This window comes from Epinephelus lanceolatus, chromosome 21, assembly GCF_041903045.1.
Source record: "Epinephelus lanceolatus isolate andai-2023 chromosome 21, ASM4190304v1, whole genome shotgun sequence".
NCBI classification, from domain to species: Eukaryota; Metazoa; Chordata; class Actinopteri; order Perciformes; family Serranidae; genus Epinephelus; species Epinephelus lanceolatus.
The window spans coordinates 25743113-25765211 of NC_135754.1; the positions used below are offsets into that span (position 1 = coordinate 25743113).

General features: G+C 42.2%; 3 protein-coding genes across 3 annotated transcripts; 2 read left to right on the forward strand and 1 right to left on the reverse strand.

Moving 5' to 3' along the window:
• The first annotated feature begins 108 nt into the window (after positions 1 to 108).
• On the forward strand, positions 109 to 3774 carry pstk (phosphoseryl-tRNA kinase). The gene is made up of 6 exons (XM_033612159.2): positions 109 to 409; positions 1913 to 2168; positions 2277 to 2478; positions 2591 to 2666; positions 2752 to 2845; positions 3448 to 3774. Exons 1-6 carry the CDS (start codon positions 191 to 193, stop codon positions 3663 to 3665), a joined length of 1065 nt encoding a protein of 354 aa, XP_033468050.2. The 5' UTR covers positions 109 to 190; the 3' UTR covers positions 3666 to 3774.
• Positions 3680 to 9681, reverse strand: LOC117247573 (zinc finger protein Pegasus-like). Its single transcript, XM_033612158.2, has 4 exons — positions 9278 to 9681; positions 8888 to 9044; positions 8624 to 8812; positions 3680 to 7417 (listed from the first exon to the last, which is right to left on the reverse strand). The coding sequence occupies exons 2-4, from the start codon at positions 9021 to 9023 to the stop codon at positions 6495 to 6497; spliced, it is 1248 nt and encodes a 415-aa protein (XP_033468049.1). The 5' UTR covers positions 9024 to 9044; positions 9278 to 9681; the 3' UTR covers positions 3680 to 6494.
• acadsb (acyl-CoA dehydrogenase short/branched chain) lies at positions 9669 to 21808 on the forward strand. The gene is made up of 11 exons (XM_033610666.2): positions 9669 to 9780; positions 10075 to 10240; positions 13708 to 13808; positions 13900 to 14106; positions 14247 to 14417; positions 14764 to 14889; positions 14979 to 15071; positions 17301 to 17390; positions 17491 to 17628; positions 19310 to 19409; positions 19900 to 21808. The coding sequence occupies exons 1-11, from the start codon at positions 9748 to 9750 to the stop codon at positions 19974 to 19976; spliced, it is 1302 nt and encodes a 433-aa protein (XP_033466557.1). The 5' UTR covers positions 9669 to 9747; the 3' UTR covers positions 19977 to 21808.
• The last annotated feature ends 291 nt before the right edge of the window (positions 21809 to 22099 follow it).

A 22099-nucleotide genomic window follows, 5' to 3' on the forward strand; every position in this document is an offset into this window, starting at 1 on the left:
TATTTTATTGCTCTGTAAAGAACTTTAAATTGCCCTTCCTTACTTCACTTTCTGGGGTTTTATTTTGAAAACATCATGACCGGAAGTTACGTGTTCCCTTGTGTTTTGACGCGGCACAATGCGGAAGTCAGCTGTCATGGCTACAACATCATGTAAAGAGCAGAGTTTTAAAGCGGCTCTGTGGTAGCTCATGGCAGCAGAGACAGCCGGAGGTGTCAGCGGGGCTCCGGCCTGTCTGTGTGTCCTCTGCGGGCTGCCTGCTGCCGGGAAGTCCACGCTGGCCCGGAACATCGTGACAGCCGCCGCACAGCGAGGATGGAGAGCCGGGGTGGTGCCGTATGATGATCTGATCCCAGAGCAGGCTTTTCAGACCAGAGTGGAGAAGGACGGTGTCACACTGCAAGAAACTGTAAATACTTTTAAACTAGACTGGTCCTAATCTAGTAGCTACCACAAACTACCAATATTAGTTAGTAACATTAAGAATTAACACATTAAAAGTAACAATAATTGTATTATGGTAATAACACAGGGACGTTGCAGCAAAGTATAATTATTTATTTAAGGGACATTACATGAGGTGATAGAGGAGAGGAGGAGAAAAGGTACTATAATATATATATATATATATATATATATATAATTTAAGGAAAAGGGCCAAAAAAAATAGTGGTTGCAGCATCTTACATGTGACTTTTTTCCTGGTTTTTGTAGCTTTTATAATATTTAACAGAAAGTTTTTGGGTTTGGGTCTGTTGGTCAGACAAAATAAGCAATTTGAATATGACAACTGGATTTATTATTTTATTTATTCTTATTTATTAATTTATTTTTCCAGTTTTTTCAAATTTAAATAATTAGTAAAAGTTTAGTTTGTAGGATTTAGGGGAATATATTGGCAGAAATGGTATATAATATTCATAGCTATGTTTTTGTTACCTTAGAATGAGGCACAGAGTGGATTCCACAGAGCCCCTAAAGACCCAAAATGTGATTTTAATTTATTATTTATTGTTTTTGTCTTGTGCACAAAAGACAGTTATTTTACAGGAACAAGTTATAACCTTGAGGAAACAAATTATTATCTTGTATGCAAATTTTATGTTGTGGGGACAAGTTATTATGTAATTAATTTGTTCACATAAGATAAACGGAGGCGCACAAAATATAAATAAAAAGCATTTCACCTTTTGGGACTTAAGGTGCTTCATAGGGATATAGACATAGATATAGACATTTGCACATTTATGCAGCCTTACACGCTTGGCACATGAAAGAAGTTTAAGTCTTGCAAACTCACTGCTAGACAGGCCTGCAGATGACCCTGGTCCAAGGCCACTGGATCAAGTGCAACAATTTACTAACTAACTTAAATCACTGACAATACAAGTTATATGTCTTTAAATGATAAATAAATGTCATTTTATAGTTAACACATTTTGATTTTACTTTTCTCTAATCATTCATTGGAGGGTATTTTCTCAGCCCAGGACACACTTGTGATTGTGGTTTTTCAAAATAAGAAAACAAGGTCTTAACAGTAGATACAAGACAAGTAGATAGAAAATACATATGTAGGAGATATCATTAATTGAATTATATTTGCAGGAAGTATAAAAATGTATAGGCATCCCTCCATTGGATGTGGATGAGTGGCCCACTTTTGAAGATGTAGTCCCCCTGTCTGTATGTCCTAATGGCAGCCTGCTGCTAGATGCCACTAAATCCCTCATACTTGAACTTTAAGTACACATATACCATAAGGCACCAGAGTCCTTTTCCTCATTTAGGTTTTTAGCAAAGTGTCCACATCAGTATAGTTTCTTGCCATAACAATGTAAATTCAGTTTCATATCTTCAGCATGCACTAAAAATGTTTATATTGAGCAGATGTCTTTCTTCCTTGTTTCAGCACACTGAATGGAAGTTACACAGACAGGCAGTTCTGCGCTGCATCGAGCAGTTCTTGGAGAAACCTCAAGTTTTGGCTGAGCTGCCGAGCAGCTGTCAGATCAACAAGGCTGCATGGGAGCGATGCGTTCAAGCTCTACTGTGGCCTGAAGCTTTGGACCGCTCACAGGCTGAGCGGGCACCACTTCTCCTTCTACTGGATGACAACTTCTACTATCCAAGCATGAGATATGAAGTGTACCAACTTGCAAGGAAGTGTAAGCACTCTGCTTTCTTTTCTGTCTACAGCATAGGCCACTAACTTAAGTAATTGTTCATAAAGGACCTTATGGTCTGACACACTAATCTGTCTGTTGTGTTTTTAGATTCCTTGGGATTCTGCCAGGTGTATCTGCAGTGTGATCTGGAGTCCTGCATCAGACGAAACCAGAGCAGGTCTGCGCCCATTCCCACTGAGGTGATAGTGGAGATGGTGAAGCGTTTGGAGTCTCCAAATCCACAGAAGAACTCATGGGAGACTAGCAGCATTTCATTCAGCACCACAGACAATTTGTCTGAACGTGATGTGTAAGGCAGCAGAATAAGCAGCTTTAACACTTAAAACTGAAGTTTACAAACATAAATCATGTATTAATGTGTTCCCTCCATCTGTTTCTCTTTCTGTCTGGCTTGTCCTCAGCCAGAGGGTGATGGAGTTGATCTCCTCGGCACTGAGCAACCCGCTGAGTCCAGCTGAGGACAACACAGAGCAAAAGGTGTGTCGACGTAGCTCCCATCAAATCTGTTAATAGTGGACTTTAAAATAGATCTTATATCTTATGTAATATCTCATCTGTGCAGGAGGTGGACCGCCTGAAATGTGCCACCAGTGTTGTTCACCAGACTGACCAGGCCTGTCGACGCCACATATCTGAAGCCATGAAGACTGCCAGAGGTCAGCTGCGAGCTTCATTAAAGGGACAGTTTAGATTTTTTTAAGCAGGGATGTGTGAGGTACTTATCTGGTCTGTGTATTACCTACAGTAGATGGCGGTCGGCACGCCCCCAGTTTGGAGGAGCAGGCAGGACTACTGGCACAGAAGCTAAGCAATGTGCTGCTGTGGATGGGGGCCGCAATGAAACGCGTTTTAGCTACCCTAAAAACGTAATGCCAGATTAAGTGTATGCTATATATAGAATATTTTACAATTACAGCCATCTTGGATTTTGAGGTTGGGTGTGGTCAATCGCACAATTCAATTTCAGATGGGCGTTCCAGTTGAAATGTCCGACTCAGGGACTCAAAAATTGCAACTTTGCAGTGCAAATTGAACGCACCATAAACACATTTTGCTACTGCCCCCCTTCCACAGCATTACACTGCTTAGCTTCTGTCTGCTTCTCCAAACCGCCATCTACTGCAGGTAATACACTTACTGTGGATAAATCCTCATACAGCCCCACTTGAAAACATCCGTCCCTGTCATACTACACATTTGAAATTTTCTTTGTCATTTGAAGCCCAGTGTGATGCTCATTCTCTCCCTTTAACTTCAGAGAATCAGTTACTTCCTGAGCTCATGAGGTCTTTGGCCGCTCAGCTGAACGAATCCAAAGCAACGTTTCTTCACAACCTGCGGACACAGCTGCTCCAGGAAGCGTCTTTCACCCAAGACAAGGACATTGACGTGGAACGTGTGGTGAAAAGAGCGATGGACGTTTTTGATCTGGACACAAAAGAAATCCTGCTGAGAATCATAAATGAAAATAAATGACTTGAATCGACTCGTGAATTTGCACAAAGGCATTTTTAATCACATCAAACGTCACAAGAGAATCTGTGACACTGTGTTTAAATGTAAATAAAGTGTGATCTTTGTGGCACTGAGTGAAACAAAGAGAATGTATGAATAATGTTTTATCTTGTAATAAAAGAATTTATTTCCTCAAAACTTATTTCAAACTCGAGATACAGGGATACACTCGTCATCTACACAGTTTGCAAACATGGTGTCAGCATACAAACAATGTTCTTACAGAGAAATAAGACCCCATTGATCTCAAACTTTCACTTAATGTCCATAATGAGGTAATTACATACACAAGTCTTTACTTTCAAACGCTATTAAATTAAAATTAACATTACTTCACATTACATCTTCAGGATCTTTACAGTGTCTTGACATCTGCTACTCTACACAGAAGTGGCTACGGTGAATTTAGATTTTGTTCTTCAAAACTGGTACCACAAAATGACTCGCGACAACTGATAAATATAAAATTGTTTGGGTATAAATAAGTAACAAAAACACTATCGAAATGTTCTCTAAAATAGTGACTGATTTGGCCGACACCTTTTACAGTCTACGGCGTGAGGTATAAATAAATATCAGAAGAGCAAGCAGAGTTTTAATGAGTCTGGCTGGACACACATTTATGTTCTGAGCAGAAAATTTAGTCTCTTAACACCTCACTTCAGTTTCTCATTGTGAAATATGTCAAACTAATTTATCTAAGATGGAAACTATGGTGTATAATTAGACTAACAGGCCATATACAGTACAGATGGTGGACAAAATTATAGTTTAACAGCTAAACTTTAATGTCCAAAGCAGTGTCTGAATGCTCCAAAATGGCCAATAAATTATGAAATAGTAAAATTAAAAAAAAATCGATGCAACCTAGTATCGCAATATTTTTGTGTGACAGTATCGTATAGTCGTACGGTGCCAAGATTAGATTTTTTTTACTATATAAATGAATCAAATTACAAATAAGTCAGCTTTTGGTACACGATCATTGCTTTTTCAGTCCACTAGACATTTCTTTGCAATAAAAGTGACTGAAGTGAGATGAACAGTCTGAAAACTTATTAAATAAGACAGATGTTGACAAAGTTTTCCTTTGGAGACATAATTTACAGTTGAAAAAGGTAATAAATCGCAATATATTTTATCGTGATACTCAGCATATCGCAACATATTTAAAATCGCAATAATATTGTATCGTGACTCAAGTATTGCGATAAAATCATATATCATAAATCTTCTGGTGATTCCCACCTATATTCAACATTAATTATTCTTAGACAGTAACATTTAAATTTAGTGAAAGGCCGGGTTTTGTGACTCCAACAGTTTGACTACCTGTAACAGGCTCAAAGATTTCGCTAGCAAGATGTCGAAAAAGTCAAGCACGTGGCCAAAGTGTGGCAAACACCCAAACTGCAACAGCTTAGCCATGTTGCAAAGAATTCTTTCTTTCTAGCTATTATGGCTCATGTGACTGTGACCTGCATGCTAACAAAGAAGCTAACGGTCATGTAATTTTAGGTGCAACGACTGAAAACTGAAACTGAAAATGCTCCAAAACTAGTATTCGGGACAGCCCTGGTAACAGCTCCATGATGAATACCGAGCTGTGGCTCATAATGTTTGGTGTTCAATACTGTTTATATTTAATTTAAAATGTCTCATATGGAGCTGCCTGTGTAGTTGTGATTCACTACAGGCAGCTTAGTGAAATCCTGGCGACTCTGCAGAGTATTGAGACACTAATATATCAAACATAAGCAGCTGCACTGGTGTAGAGAGACAGTGGTCATGATGCCACTTTGCAAAACTAATACTGACTGCAGGACGAGTTGAAATTACATTTAGTGAGCTTAGGGCTGGGTGACATGGAGAAAATCAAATACCCTGATATTGATATTACGACAGTATTGCGGGCTGACTAATTGTGCTTTCACAGAATATTTACACAAGATTTTTTATATGCAATGATGAGTAATGTGAATATAATGACTACGTGGTTTAAGTCAAATAATAGAACACCTAGAAGAGTTCATAAAATTGCATCACTCTACTGTAATGCAGCCTTTAAAGGAATAATTCACCCATAAAATGACCATTTGTACATCAATTACTCACCATGTATCATGTTGAATTCATGAAGAAAACTTTGTTTTTCTCATATGCCTCCACTGTGAATGGAGAATCCAAAAAAGGCGAATATTCCTCATGGATTGAGGTAAATGGTGACCATGTTTAACATCAGCAACATGATATCAGAACATCCAATTACACATTCGCACACAACTCCTGCAGTGTAACTCTCATGTAAGTCTCATTTATCCAGATGTATGCTCAGTACAAGTGGTGAGAGGTTCGCCCTTTTTGGATTCTTCGTTCACCTCGGAGGCATGCCAGAAAGATTTCTTCATGGATTCAACACATGGTGAGTAACTGATACACAAATGGTTGTTTTGTGGGTGAGATATTCCTTTAAAACCAGGAAATGGTACACTTAGGTATTACGATAGCCAAAGTCTAAAGCAAAATCTAGTCTTCCATCACAATATCTAAGTAATATTGGTATTTTGCCTGGGCCTAAGTGTATCTTGTATTACAAAATGTTTCAGTAGTTTCATCCAGCCTTTGTTAGTATCACTCTAAAACTAATATGAAAAGCTCAAAGCCATGTAGACACGCAGTGAGGCAACAATATAGTGAGTATAAAATGAAAAGGACTAGTAGTAAACTGTGTCAGATGCTGTATAGAAGTTTAAAAACGCAAGACTCCATATGCGTCCATGTTGCCTGGAATCACTTTTTGTGTTGTCCACGGGCAAAATGACATGAAAAGTCATACTTGTCTATGCACATGTGGCCACAGATGTTGCACTGGAAAGGATGTTCATAGCCATGGCAGCCCATGTGAATCGTGTAGAGGATATTGTCCACAAAATGAATGTCACAGTGCTGGCATTTATGTAACAGCTGTTGGTCTGGTGTGGTCAGCGCAGGGGCGGGTGTGCTCGGCTGGCTGTTGCTAACGCTCGCAGTCAGAGTGTTCACGTTGTTCTCAAAGCCGAGGCCGGGGGCGGGGCTGCAACTCCCGTGGCCTGAGGTGGGAGATTGATTTTTATGAGGTGAAGTTTGAACTCCATTTGAACACATGGCAGCATGTTCGCTAGAGACCTGCTGTATGAGAATGGGCTTCTCGTCTTTTAAGGACTCCCTGTCTGGGGATGCAGGAGTCTGAGACTCAGGGTGAAGGTCGGCTAACTGGCCAGCGAGTGTAGACAGCTGGTCCAGTGGGTTGTTAAAAGTCAAACCATTAGCACCTCTGTCACGATCATCTACCTTGGGAAGGTTCTTATACTCGCTGCTACTCAGATGGTGGTGGAACTTGTGAGACAAGTCGTTCAGATAATCCGACTTTGGCATCACCACGGAGGGAGGGCTGAAGTTGATAAGGAGCCGTCTGCCGAAGCCCAGCGAGCCCGTCCTCTTCTGCAGGGAGCTCAGCATTCTCTTGTTGGCGAAAGGGGAGCGGGCGACCCTCGTGGGCAGGAGCTTGTGGCGGCGGCGACGGTGGTGCGACAGGTTGCTGCGGTCACTGCAGCGAAAGGCGCAGAGGTCACACTTGTACGGCTTCTCTCCTGTGTGCGAGCGCATGTGGGCTTCCAGGTGGCGCTCGTACGCTGAGGCAAACGGGCACAGCTGGCAGCGATGAGGCTTTTCTCCTAGGCCACAAACATGACAGAAAATGATAATTGGGGATATTACCAAGTATATTTTACTGTGAAAGAGTAAACAGCTGTGAAGCAGTGAGTAAAATGTATCATGTGTTCCAGACAAGGCATTAAACAAAATGAGAGAAGATGATGTAGACAAAAAAGATCTTCCAGTTATCAGAGTAAAAAGGTAAGCACAAATTAGCAGGTGCCGGGCAACTGGCCCATCTGCGGTGTGCCAAACAGCACAGAAGAAACACTCATTTGTAACATGAAACTGCTTTATTCAGTGTTTTTATAGGTTTAAATCACCTGGTCCTTTTGTTTTGGAGCGGAAGAGACCTCTGTGGTTAATTCAGCTCCCAGTAAAAACCTCCTGAACAATGAACACTGAAGGAATTCTAACTGGGAAAAGTTTCAGCTGGTTGCAGTTTGCAATCCTCATAGCTAGATGCCACTAAATCCCCCTGAACCTTACACACCGGACCTTTAAAACCACTGACAGGTGAAATGAATAACACTGACCATCTTGTTACAATACAATGTTCTGCTGGGAAACCTTGGGTCCTGGCATTCATGTAGGTGCCACTTGACACACACCACCCAAACACTGCTGCACACCAAGTTCACCTCCTCATGGCAACAACACTCCCTGATGGCAATGCCCCCTGCAGCAACTCACCCAGATCCCAATCCAATACAGAATTTGCGTGACAGGTTGGTACCCCACTTTGCATCTGAGAGGACTCAAAGGATCTGTTGCCAGACACCACAGCACACGCCCAGAGGTCCTGTGTCAATGTCTGGACAGGTCAGAAGCCCCACCATGGATCAGATTTGGCTCTGACCATACCAGGGATGCTCTATCAGATTGAGATCTGGGAAATTTGGAGGCCAAGTTGACGCCTTGAGCTCTATGTCACATTCCTCGGACCACTTCTGAGCAGTTTTTGACTGCAGCATGGCACATTGTTCTGCTAGGGAGACCACTGAAGGGATGTGCTTGGTCTGCAACTGTGTTTGGGTGGTTGGTGCGTGTCAAGTGGATGAAAGGTTTCCCAGCAGAACATTTAAGAGGATGATTAATGTTATTAACTTAATCAGTCAGTGGTTTTAATGGTGTGGCTGACTGGTGTACATCAGCTCCTCAGCACTGTCAGACAGATGTTTGGGCATGGTGTTGTCTCAGTGAATGGCTGCAGTGTCAACACTGACCTGTGTGGATGCGGATGTGCTCTATTAAACGAGCCATGCCCTTGTTGGCATAGCTGCAGTAGCTGCACTTGTACTTCCCATCGCAAGTCCTCTCCAGGCCATCCATCTGTACCTCTGAGCCATCCTCCATGGGCAGGCTCACCTCCACAGACGGAGGGTCCAGACCATTCTGCTCACTCCTGGGGGCAACTAAAACCAAAAATGGCTTTTAGGTTTGACTCTTAACTTATCAAAGCTGTGTAAGATATTCTACTGCATCCCTACCGGCTTGAAACTGCTCCCCTGCCTCCTTCTCTCCGCAAACAGAGCCTGAGATCATGTTGACATGCTGGGTTTGCTGGGTCAGGTACTCTTGGAATTCCTTCACAAAATCCACAGGCTCGGTCTTTATCTCTTCCATCCTCCTTCTTCAGTGTTTCACCTAAAAACATCCACAGATATCTCAGTAGACATGTGACAACTCTACTTTCACTTCTGACTGCTGATAACCTACAGAAACGTTAGCTAACGTAGCTGCTAACTATGATATGATGGCTAGCTCATAGCTACAACAACAATGCTAACGCGCTTAGCTAGCTAGCTCAACCGTTAACGTACAGCAGTTTCCATTAACACCGACTATCTAACAAAACCTCAACGTAATTCATGCCTTACCTCTTAGCGTCTGAGCAACATTATCGCTAAGCAGAGAGAAGTGTGAAATTTAGGCTCAGGGGATAAAATATCCGGCTAGAATTGTAACCAAGTGAACGCTTCCGGTTTGGTTTTTACGTATTTGGTAAGAGTCCCCTGCAAACGCAACTGTTGCCTTCAGGGCTGTGAGGAAGAATGTGTTCATCTTTATGTCACATACAGAGGCTTTGTTTCAACTCATCACCCAGCCCATTCCACAAGTCCACCCCATACACTGAAATACACAGACTCTCCCTAGTTATACGAACACATTGTTTTTATTAAATCAAATTCCTCTTGGATTACAACCCCCCTCCCTGTCACAATACATTAGTGTACGTATAAAATCAAGTACAAGTGTAGTTTTTTCCGACTGGCACAACGGGCTCCTGAAGGCAGCATCATTCCAGTGGTCGTTCTCATACGCGCATGTAAACATTTTGTAACCAGTCATGGCGGCACCGTTGTTCAGGATTTTCTCAAAGGTGAGGCTAAATTTTATTGACATATTATTAATATTTGATGGGATTGGGCACTGGTATAAATATCTTTCCACTGTATCGATCTTTTATCATTGAATTACGTAACTTACGTACCTCGGCTGGCTCTTGTTGACGTAACTAGCTAACACGGCTAACGCTAGCATAAGAGCAATGAAACAAAATGGTTTATTTAGTCATGAATGATGGCCCACACGAGAGTTTAGCACCGGTATTCAAAGTGTGCATTATCACCAACACGCTGACAGGCATGTCCACTGTTGTCTGTCCTGTTCTCAGTCGTGCAGGCAGCTCTCTCGACCCTGGGGGGGAGCCTGCCAGGCTGGATGGAGGTGCAGGTCAACCAATCCCTCCCCAGATGTGGGCTCAGACAGAGCAGCTGGAGGGGTCTCCTTCCCTCCCCTGCAGACATATTCAGAGGAAGAGAGCATGATGAGGGAAGCAGGTGAGCTGCACGGCTTGTAACACACAGACAGGGGAGTAATTAAAGGAAACAACTGAATAAAAGAGTGGAGAAACACTTCAAATACAGATACTTCCGTGCTTTAGGAGTTACTGACTGGTTTGGTGAGTATGAAAATGACGTAAATAAAATGCCAAGGACTTTATAGTCACCAGAGGCCTGTGTATTCACAAACATTCTGTATTCAAACACTCTCAGGGAGCTCCTAACTTACACTAAAAACGTTTAGTAAGGAGTTTTTGCTTAGGAGTGATTTAGGAAAGTTCTCAGAGCAACACTGAGCAAGGAAGGGACAGAAACTTTTACCTTAGTGAGGAGGTGTGGTTGACCCATTTGCTAGGCGCGAGGCTTTCTTTTAGCAGATGTGATTGGCTGTCACAGACACACCCCTTTGTGAGCCTGCAAGTAGTGGACAATGAAATGGCTCTCCAGCCAATAAGTAATGTCAAATATTTAATTATTAATACGAGGGCATTTTGTGAAGAAGTCCTTTATAAGTAAATAAAAATAAATGGTTGCTTTTTGATAAGAACTATAGCTGTCTTTGGTTATAAATCTAAGGGCTGAATGGTAGACAGCATTTAGGGTCAGAGAGTGAAGGCTGCTGCATGGCAAGAAATTACATCATAATCTAGCACTGACGGAAAGATTGCTTCCACAGTCTTCCTTCCATAAGACAGTGGATAACAGGACAAGTTCTGTATAAATACCAAGCTTCATTCGTAATTTGGCTTGAAGGTGAACTTGTCATGGGTCCAGATGCCTAAGTATTTATAATGTGGAGCTTGTTCCATGATCATGCCATTTAGAGTGCAGATTTTTATTTGTTTTATAAAATAATGAATGTCAAAGCCATCATGACCGCCGCCACATCATTAAATTCTCAGATGATTCTGTTATTGTGTCCCTCCTCCACAGTGGTGACACTGATCATGGTCCTGTTGTGAGTGACTTTCTTTTAAACAAAGAAATCGCCTGCAAGGCATTGTGAAGGTGTGCAGCAAAATTGCTGGAGCACCCTTAAATGACCTTCATGATCTGTATCAGGTTAGGTGCAGGAAAAAAGCTAAATGTATCCTGGCTGACCCAAGTCATCCACTAAGGGACAATTTCATGCTGCTACCATCAGGATGCAGATATAATCTCCCCCGATGTAGAACAAATAGGTTCAAAAAATCATTTATCCCTGCTGCTATCAGTCTCTTAAATGGCTGCTAAATGTGTTTGTGTATTCTTTTATGGTTGTTTACTTATTTGTTGTGATAATTGTTGTCTTTGTTTTAACTGCTGGCTGTCACACAAATTGCCTCTCGGGGATAATAAAGATACCTTGAACCTTGATTTGAAGAGCACTGTAGTTAATGTTTTTGGCATATATTTTGTTTTGTCGGCATTTAATACAGGTTTGACATTCATAAGTGCATTTCATTTTCAATTGCCAAAGTGACAGCTCAACAATATAAAATAGTGTCATCAGGATAATAGTGGACATTCCAGTTTTGCAAAGACAAAGCTATATCATTTATATATACAGTGAATAGCAGTGGTCCTAAGACTGAACCTTGTGGGACACCTTTTGTTAGTGGGGTTGTAAGGGTTTTATACAAAACCCAAAACCAGTGAAGTTGGCATGTTGTGTAAACTGTAAATAAAAACAGAATACAATGATTTGCAAATCCTTTTCAACCTATATTCAATTGAATACACTGCAAAGACAAGTTACTTAATGTTCAAACAGGTAAACTTTGTAATTTTTTGCAAATATTAGCTCATTTGGAATTTGATGCCTGCAACATGTTTCAAAAAAGCTGGCACAAGTGGCAAAAAAGACTGAGAAAGTTGAGGAATGCTCATCAAACACTTATTTGGAACATCCCACAGGTGAACGGGCTAATTGGGAACAGGTGGGTGCCATGATTGGGTATAAAAGCAGCTTCCTTGAAATGCTCAGTCATTCACAAACAAGGATGGGGCGAGGGTCACCACTTAGTGAACAAATGCGTGAGCTGATTGTCGAACAGTTTAAGAACAACATTCCTCAACGAGCTATTGCAAGAAATTTAGGGATTTCATCATCTACGGTCCGTAATATCGTCAAAAGGTTCAGAGAATCTGGAGAAATCACTGCACGTAAGCGACAAGGCCGAAAACCAACATTGAATGCCCGTGACCTTCGATCCCTCAGGCGGTACTGCATCAAAAACCGACATCAGTGTGTAAAGGACATCACCACATGGGCTCAGGAACACTTCAGAAAACCACTGTCAGTAACTACAGTTCGTCGCTACATCTGCAAGTGCAAGTTAAAACTCTACAATGCAAAGCGAAAGCCATTCATCAACAGCACCCAGAAACGCCGCCGGCTTCGCTGGGCCCGAGCTCATCTGAGATGGACTGATGCAAAGTGGAAAAGTGTTCTGTGGTCTGATGAGTCCACATTTCAAATTGTTTTTGGAAACTGTGGACGTCGTGTCCTCCGGACCAAAGAGGAAAAGAACCATCCGGACTGTTATAGGCGCAAAGTTCAAAAGCCAGCATCTGTGATGGTATGGGGGTGTATTAGTGCCCAAGGCATGGGCAACTTACACATATGTGAAGGCACCATTAATGCTGAAAGGTACATACAGGTTTTGGAGCAACATATGTTGCCATCCAAGCAACGTCTTTTTCATGGACGCCCCTGCTTATTTCAGCAAGACAATGCCAAGCCACATTCTGCACGTGTTACAACAGCATGGCTCCATAGTAAAAGAGTGCGGGTACTAGACTGGCCTGCCTGTAGTCCAGACCTGTCTCCCATTGAAAATGTGTGGCGCATTATGAAGCGTAAAATACGACAACGGAGACCCCGGACTGTTGAACAACTTAAGCTGTACATCAAGCAAGAATGGGAAAGAGTTCCACCTGAAAAGCTTCAAAAATTGGTCTCCTCAGTTCCCAAACGTTTACTGAGTGTCGTTAAAAGGAAAGGCGATGTAACACAGTGGTAAAAAGGCCCCTGTGCCAACTTTTTTGCAATGTGTTGCTGCCTTTAAATTCTAAGTTAATGATTATTTGCAAAAAAAAAAAAAAAGTTTCTCAGTTTGAACATTAAACATCTTGTCTTTGCAGTGTATTCAATTGAATATAAGTTGAAAAGGATTTGCAAATCATTGTATTCTGTTTTTATCTACGATTTACATAACGTGCCAACTTCACTGGTTTTGGGTTTTGTAAATAAATAGGGAATATCTTGTGGAGGAGTGGGATTTGTCCCCTTCAGTAGAGCTCCATAGACTTGTCAAGTAACACTGAAGCTGTTCTGGAGGCTCATGGTAGCCTGACCCCGTACAGAGACACTTGATGTTGGTTTTTCCTTTAATTTCTCACCCATCTGTGTGTCCTACTGCTGCTGACAGCTGGAGACAGACACTCCTAAAACACTAAGCATATGTCTTCTTCTTTGACAGTTAAAAAATACGCACAAGAGCGCATTGCTCCGTTTGTGTCAAAGATGGATGAGAATTCTGCCATGGACGAGGAAGTGATCAAATCTCTCTTTGAACAGGGCGTATGTAACGCATTTCATTTTGATGTGTCATAACACTTAATACCGTGTTGGTCTTTTTTTCTATCCAGTGACTCTGATATTATTTTCACAGCTCATGGGCATTGAGATCGACCCAGAGTACAACGGCACTGGCTCCACATTCTTCTCCTCCATCCTGGTCATTGAGGAGCTGGCGAAGGTGGACCCCTCTGTGGCTGTGCTCTGTGACATCCAGAACACACTGATCAACACACTGGTTTCCAACCTGGGTACAGCAGCTCAGAAAGAGCAGTACCTCAGCCGACTGTCAGCTGATATGGTGAGCAATTTATTATCTCTGTGTGTGGCAGCCATGACAGGAAGATGTTAGATGACCAACCACACGATACTGTAGATCTCTGGCTGTGTCCATTCTGCACTTTCCTGCACTTCCTTATAAACCTGTGTCATGACACACAGGTTGGAAGCTTCTGCCTCTCCGAAGCAGAGTCGGGGAGTGATGCCTTCGCTCTGAAGACACGTGCTGAAAAACATAAGGACTATTACATCATCAACGGATCCAAGATGTGGATCAGCAATGCAGAGCATGCTGGTGTTTTCCTGGTGATGGCCAACGTAGACCCCTCTGCTGTGAGTAAATGCTCCTCTTACTGTTCATTTTGCCTTTTGTCAGACAAGAAAGATCCACAACTTACTCAGTTTTTCATAGTACTAGGAAAATCTTAAAGGGACAGTTCACTCCAAAATAAAATATACATATTTTTCCTCCCACCTGTAGTGCTGTTTACCAGTCTAGATTGTTTTGGTGTGATAGTTGGAGATATTGACTGTAGAGATGTCTGCCTTCTCTCAAATGCAATGGAACTAGATGGCACTTGGCTTATATATTAAATAAAGACCTCTTTAACTCAGTCTCGACAAATGCTTACCCCTGTAATGTACAAAACATAAAGACAAACTCACTTTCGTTTCCCAGGGTTACAGAGGTATCACCTGCTTCATCGTGGACCGGGACTCGCAGGGTCTTGAGATTGGAAAGAAGGAGAACAAGCTCGGCCTGCGTGCGTCATCCACCTGCCCTCTAAACTTTGACAATGTCAAGGTACACTGCTAAGCACCTTGTACTGCACCGAACCGATGTGGAACAAATGCAAGCTGTGACTTTTACTAACTTTTTGCTTTTCCTTGTAGGTACCAGAGAAGAACATTTTGGGGCAGATCGGTCAGGGGTACAAGTATGCTATTGGAATGTTGAATGAGGGCAGGATTGGAATCGCAGCTCAGGTAAAATATTTTTATTCAAATTATATACTTAAAGGATGACTTTGGTGTTTTTCAGCTTGGACCCCTTTTCTGCCTGTTTTTGTGTCGAAGTGACAAATGGGAACAACTGTTTTTCAAAGAGGGCTGCAGCTGACAGCAGCAAAACAGGCTGCAATGTAACCACTTGGGGCAGGTGCACACCTTCAATGTACGTCACTAAAAGTGTTTGTTTATGCCTCTGACAGGTTCAGATTTTTATTCTTATTGTCTGGCAACATTATGGAGAGGAGCCCTACAGAGATAGACCTTTTTGTCAAAGAGTACGATCCTTTTTGTTTAACCAGAAACAGCCTCGAAATCTCCATCACCAAACTCACCAGACTTCATTTAAATGATCATTATTTTTAGCATGTATAGAGCCAGCATAGTTGACCTCTCACTGGGTGACTTGAGGGTTTATTTAAATCAAACCAGAACTGGTGATTGTTAAAACAGTTGTAAGAAGAACCAAGGCATTTTTTTTGTGAGATTTATTTGATGTCTATCGACTTGGATGAAGAATGTTTTACAATAATAAAATCGCTGCTTATTCAAATGGAGTCTGGTAGGTTTGGCCATAGGGATTCTGGAGGTGTTTCTGGTTAAACAAAAAGGATCTTACTGTTTAACGAAAAGGTCTGTCTCTGTAGGCATCCATTCCATCATGTCATCAGACACTAAAATATTATTATCTGAGCCTGTCGGGTAAAAACAAGCACTTTAAGTGGACATCAATCAACGCTGCAGACATGTCCCGAGTGATTACATTGCAGCTTGTTTTGCTGCTGCTAGCTTCAGTGTTCTCTCTTACTTATAGACCAATTTAAAAACATTTGGTTCCCATTAGTCACTTAAAGGGCCAGTGTGTAATATTTGGCATGGTTTATTGTCAATCTGAATCTGAATCTGAATATTCTACCCATTAATATATTTATACAAGTGTATAATCGCTATAAAATAAAATTCGTTTGGTTTTCGTAGCCTTATAATTATGCTTTTATATATATATATATATATATATATATACATATACATACATATATATATATATATATATATATATATATATATATATATATATATATAGCAAGGGCCTTGCTTTAGAAAGGTTGCCATCTTGCACCACCATGTATGTACGGCAGCCCGAGTGGACAATCCAGCCAGCCAGAGGACGCGTTTCGCGTGTATAAATGAACCAACGAAGACAGCGGAAGGAAGGAAGAAGGAGTAGGAAACAGCAGAGTGTGTTAGTAGTTCGTCGATAGAGAGTAGTGAAAAGTTTTTTTTAGTTATAAAGTTTGCGAATGGACCACACTTACCATGCAACAGGAGAGAATGAACCCGAACCGTCATCTGCGAGGAAAAGAAGATGCAACTTCACTCCTTGTGATGCACTCTCTGCGGCGCTTTTCCTCCTGATGATATATGTCCCCAACGATGGTAGCAGTAGCACCAAATCCCATTCTGTGCATTCAGCCTCTCTTCTCGCCCGCTCAGCATCAAACACATGGAGTTCCTCATCTGTATGCTCCGGCTCAAACAGGTATGGCTCGGGGTCTGTGTCCGCTACAAGAAACTCTTCAAAATCGCGTTCAAAGTCGTCCATTGCAGCTACTATAGTCCGGAGATATTGCTAGGCTAAATAAACAGCTGAGCTCTGTTTACAGGCTACACTGTCAGTCAGTGTGCGGGCTGGAGATTGGTGGAGCAGAGGGGGGAGGGGGTCCCCACTCGGTATGGTAAACGAATATGTGTGTATGAAGTGTGTGTGTTATGCTAGAAGAGTCAGAGTTTGGGACGGAGTCTTTTACCCCCTGGAGTGTTACTGGAGTTTTTGGAGTGCTCAAATAAACTGGCCTTTTTCCCGAACGCTCCTCTGGTCTCCTGCTCGTGAGGGATTCATTACAATATCGTAACATGGTTTAGATTTCTAAATAAATATTCACCTCGTAGCTAGATAGACCTACTCCTGAAAAACTTGTGCGCAAGGCTTTTTGTCCCTACGAGGCCACCGTCATTTACCCGACGGGAGGGGTGAGCGAGTGAGCCCTGCAATCTAGAATTTGACCACTGATGTCACTGTTTTCAACCCATTTTACACACTGGCCCTTTAAACAAAAAACAACAGTTACCCTTTAAAACAAACTTAATGTGCTTTATTCAAGATAGCAAAATGTAATGCATGTTCCATGTGCTAACTGTGTGTTTCAGATGCTCGGGCTGGCACAGGGTTGCTTCGACCACACTATTCCTTACACCAGACAGAGAGTGCAGTTTGGAAAACGCATATTTGACTTCCAGGTAAAGATCTACAATAGACATTGACTCTTTCACATGACACATTTGCAATTAGTCACGTTACTCTGGTGGTTACGTCATTGTGGTGCTCTTTGTGTTCCAGGGCATGCAGCACCAAATAGCCCACGTAGCAACACAGATCGAAGCAGCTCGGCTGCTGACGTACAACGCTGCTCGTCTGAAAGAAGCCGGGAGACCTTTCATTAAGGAGGCCTGCATGGCTAAATACTTCAGTGCAGAGGTGAGCTACCATTTTTTTCCTTCCTGATACGGATTCCGATACCTGAACTTGTATAGCAGCTGATACCGAGTACCGATCTGATACCTCTGCATTAAATAAAAACAGCTGTGTACTATTAATCCTGTATGGATGTGAGATGATCGCTATCATTGTTGTATGACATGAGTTGGTGATGAAATTGGCAACACAAACTAAAGCCTTGCATACTGTCGCCTTATACTGGTGTGAGTTTCTAGTGTGAAATATTGCCTAATTGATAACATTTTGCTATCGTTACTCCATTTACAGAAAATGGATAGTTTTTTGCCGCTCTAAAACAGTAGTTGCCAGTGGCTGCACTGCGCAACTTGCCAGATAGTGAAGGAATGACCCACCTTGCTCTTCCCATGATTGGCCAATACTCGTTGTGTTCATTGGTTGGATTGGCTGCAAAACTCGAGACGCACCGCACTGCCTTTTTTATTTAAATTGCATGCCACTAGTAAAAGAAATGCTTGCTGTGCCTTTTTATTGTTGTCAAGCAACAGCGCCATCACGTCTTTGCATTAACCTTCCCGTGTGATCAATCTACTGTGTCTTTTCCCCCAGTAAATAGTATCTAGTCCCTAAAATGTTGAGGCAGAGGGTACTTGCTGTAGCTCAGGTTGAGGGTGAGAGGCTGTCAGTAAATAGTTTGTTGGGCACAGGGAAACAGAGATCTGTGTGGGTACATGAGACCCTAAAAAAAGAGGGTGGATCATGGGGAGTACCACCAGTTGGTCCAGGAGCTTCTCCTCCATGATGGCCGCTCCCAGGCATATTTTAGGATGACTCAGGGCAGTTTGACAACCTGCTGTCTATCATCAGGCCGTATAGCTCTGGGTATCCAGCAATTGCTACCACCAGTTTCTCCTCCATTGTTTGCCAACTGTAAACATGTTGTCGTGACCACCACAGAAGGCCCGCCTCTCAAATCATCAAATTGGACAATGGGGAAAAAAGATGACCAAAAAAGAGATGACATTGGGTGCTTTTCTGCTCTGGGTTGATTCAAGGAGTTCAGAACGCTCTAGCAAAAACACTAGGCACCTAGAGCGCAGAAACTGGAGGCACATTGCAACACAAAATCGGTCATCAAAAAGCTTAATTCTCCTTAAAACCAATTACAAAAAGACTCCTCCAGCTGCTAAAACACATTGTGTATGATCAGGGCCTAAGCAAACACAAATTTGCGTTTTACAGTGGCAAAGAATAATTGATTTCTGGGAAAACTGCCATTTTAATCCACTGTAAAACTTTTTGAGTTGATTGTAGTAGTGCATAGAGTGGCTTACTCAGGCATTTTAGGCAATATCAGAGGGTTGTCTGATACTGATATTCGAAAACTCTAATTTCTCTGATATATTGTGATCTTTAGGGTTATGTGTTTTATGATTTTATAAATCCACTTTATGTATCTTTAATGATTTTGTTCCCTCTTGTAATAGTACTTAGTTGTTTTATCATTTTTGCATTATTTCTCTGATCTCATCTGTGTTGCTGAAACTTTATAATTCATTCAGTTTATGAATTCTTAAAGTCGGTGTTATATGTTTTGTAATATCTTTAATATCTGCTCTATGTGATGCTGCTACCTTTATGACACTTCTTCCTGGTAAAAAATAAAGCCATAATAATATCTGTTTTGTTTCGCCCTCCTCAGGTTGCAACACTTACCACATCTAAATGCATCGAGTGGATGGGAGGGGTCGGCTTCACCAAAGACTACCCCATAGAGAAATACTACAGAGACTGTAAAATTGGTGAGCATGACCGGACAAATATTCACCACCAGGCAAATGTTGACTTGTTTGCACACAGTATGTTAGATCGCCGCTGACATCAGAGCCGGTGTAGGAAACTGTGACTAAAGCTACAGTGTGGAAAAGGACACAACTCACGAGGGCTGTGGGAAGGTCAGGTGTAGCTGTTTGTGATTGGACCAGAGAGGGGCGGAGAGAAGGGCTGATAGCAGCGGCTGTAATTGGACTCTGCAGGAATTCCCCCGTCTGACCCCTCAGAGTGCCATTATACCGACACACAGCCAAGGAAGCTGCCAGGGCAGAATGTCGCTTTGCCTGTCATCACCGCCATTTTGGCTCCGGAGCTGACTGAGCTGCATAAAAAGCCTCGTTGTTTCCTGATAGCGAAAGCTGCAGGTTCATGTGCTGTGCGGGGGGAATTTGACAAAATTGACCTTGTTGTTGTGCAGCAGGAATTCATTCTAATGCTTGGTTTTGTCTCCATGTGCAGGTACCATTTATGAAGGCACGACTAATGTTCAGCTGTCCACTATGGCCAAGTTCATTGATAAGGAGTATGATCACTGAAACATTGGACAGGAGGCTGTTGGACTGAACTCTGCTGTGTTACACTCCATTTAATGCTCCTAAAATGACTTTGGGGGATGTGTTGCTGTAGACCCACGTTCATGTTTTGTTAAGTTTTGTTGCAGTTATAAATGTTTGTTCTCACTATCACCAATTTTTACTCCCCCAATTCCAAAATACAGATTTCTCCTCTTACCTGTAGTGCTGTTTATCAGTCTAGATTGTTTTGGTGTTGGAGATATCGGCCATAGAGATGTCTGCCTTCTCTCCAGTATGATGGAACTAGATGGCATTCGGCTTGTGGTGCTCAAAGCGCCAAAAATATACATTTGAAAAACTCAACAGCAATGTCTCTTTACAGAAATCATGACCCGGTTACTCAAGATAATCCACAGACCTTGTTGTGAGCAGTTTCATGTCGTAACTATTTTCTTTCTACCAAACTGCACCCACCAACCCGCATCACCATGCAGAAGGAAGTGTGCATCTACTGCTAGCTCACCTAGCACCACTGAGCTAGCTAAAGTTAGGCCTCATTTACACCGCAAGCGATGTGTTCGCAAAGCGGTCCGGAAGCGGTCCGCAAGTGTAGCGGCAGCACACATGTATTCACACCAAAACCGAACAGACGCTGCTGTCCCGTCAAAATACACGCCTATATTAGCTACATAGGGTTATCAAAGCCAATTTCCATGGCGACCACTGCCCATGCCTTGTCCTTCCTTCGGTTGTCTTTATACACTGGATGTCGGACATCATCAAGGTCAACATGCTTTTCAACCTCCTCGATTAATCTGTAGTCGTCTATCTCCAAAGCATGAAACATGTGGCTGTCAGGTCTCGTATATTCAAGGGGGAGATGTCTACGGTGGCCGAGACAGGTCACAACGCTCGCACAAAAAAACGGTGTCGCTTCTATTTTCGAGCAGCGCGTAGAGTGGATGCGGTGTGAATGCTCTAACCTGTTAACATGCTCGCCGAAATGAAAATGCGAGTAAACAGCGGCAGTTTGCGAGCGCTACTCGCTTGTCCATGAGTAGATGCACACTTCCTTCTGCGCATTGGTTTGTCTGGTGGGTGCAGTTCGGTAGAAAGAAAATAGTTCTTACATAAAACTGCTCACAGCAAGGTCTGTGGATTATCTTGAGTAACCAGGTCATGATTTCTGTAAAGAGACATTGCTGTTGAGTTTTTCAAATGTATTTTTTGGCACTTTGAGCACCACAAGCTGAGTGCCATCTAGTTCCATTATACTGGAGAGAAGGCAGACATCTCTACAGCTGATATCTCCAACACTCAGCAACTCACACCAAAATAATCTAGACGGATAAACAGCACTACAGGTAAGAGGAAAAATATGTATTTTTGAATTTCATTTAAGTAGTTGGCACTACTCGTGTTACTGATGTTGTATTTCCCCAGCTGTAGCGTTAAAGTTGATCCGGTGCAATGGTTATTTTTCTATTTGCCTTCTACCAAACCTTTCCACATGTCTAGGAATGAGCCTGTTAGTCAAGCTGTACCTCTTCCCTCTGCTCCACACTGCTTCTTCTAGTTCTTGAGATATGGTGATTAATCATGTCAGAATAACATAACTAGGCCGTATGTTTCAATATGAGAGTTTTAAAAGAAGTGATTGGGATTTTCTTTGAATGTTTCAGTGCCTTTGGAGGGTCGGCTGTGACCGAGCTCACTCATATATGCTCAGTAAATACTGTACAGTTCCTTGTTGGGGGAAATGAGGAAGTGATTTCACATCATATCAAGAAAGTATCTGTATAGAGGAATAACTTTAATATCAATAAATGTGAAGTATTCTGTAGTGTGAGAAACCATCTGTCTGTGCCGTGACTGAGGCAGATCAATACCATGTTCTGTCACTAGATGGCAGCACTCTCCAGGGTGACAGCAGCAGCTTCTCACTGAGAGGACAGTCAATTAGCACGTCATTTAACAGCCTATCACCTCTAATGATATTTCATGTCAATTTAATTATGCTGGTGCTTCAGATGTAAAGAGCCTGCCTCGCCTAAATGACTCACTGATCATTTTTCAGGTGAGATTGATGACATTTCCACGGCCCTACACGGGCTGTGTAACATTAAGTCTATTGTTTTACACAA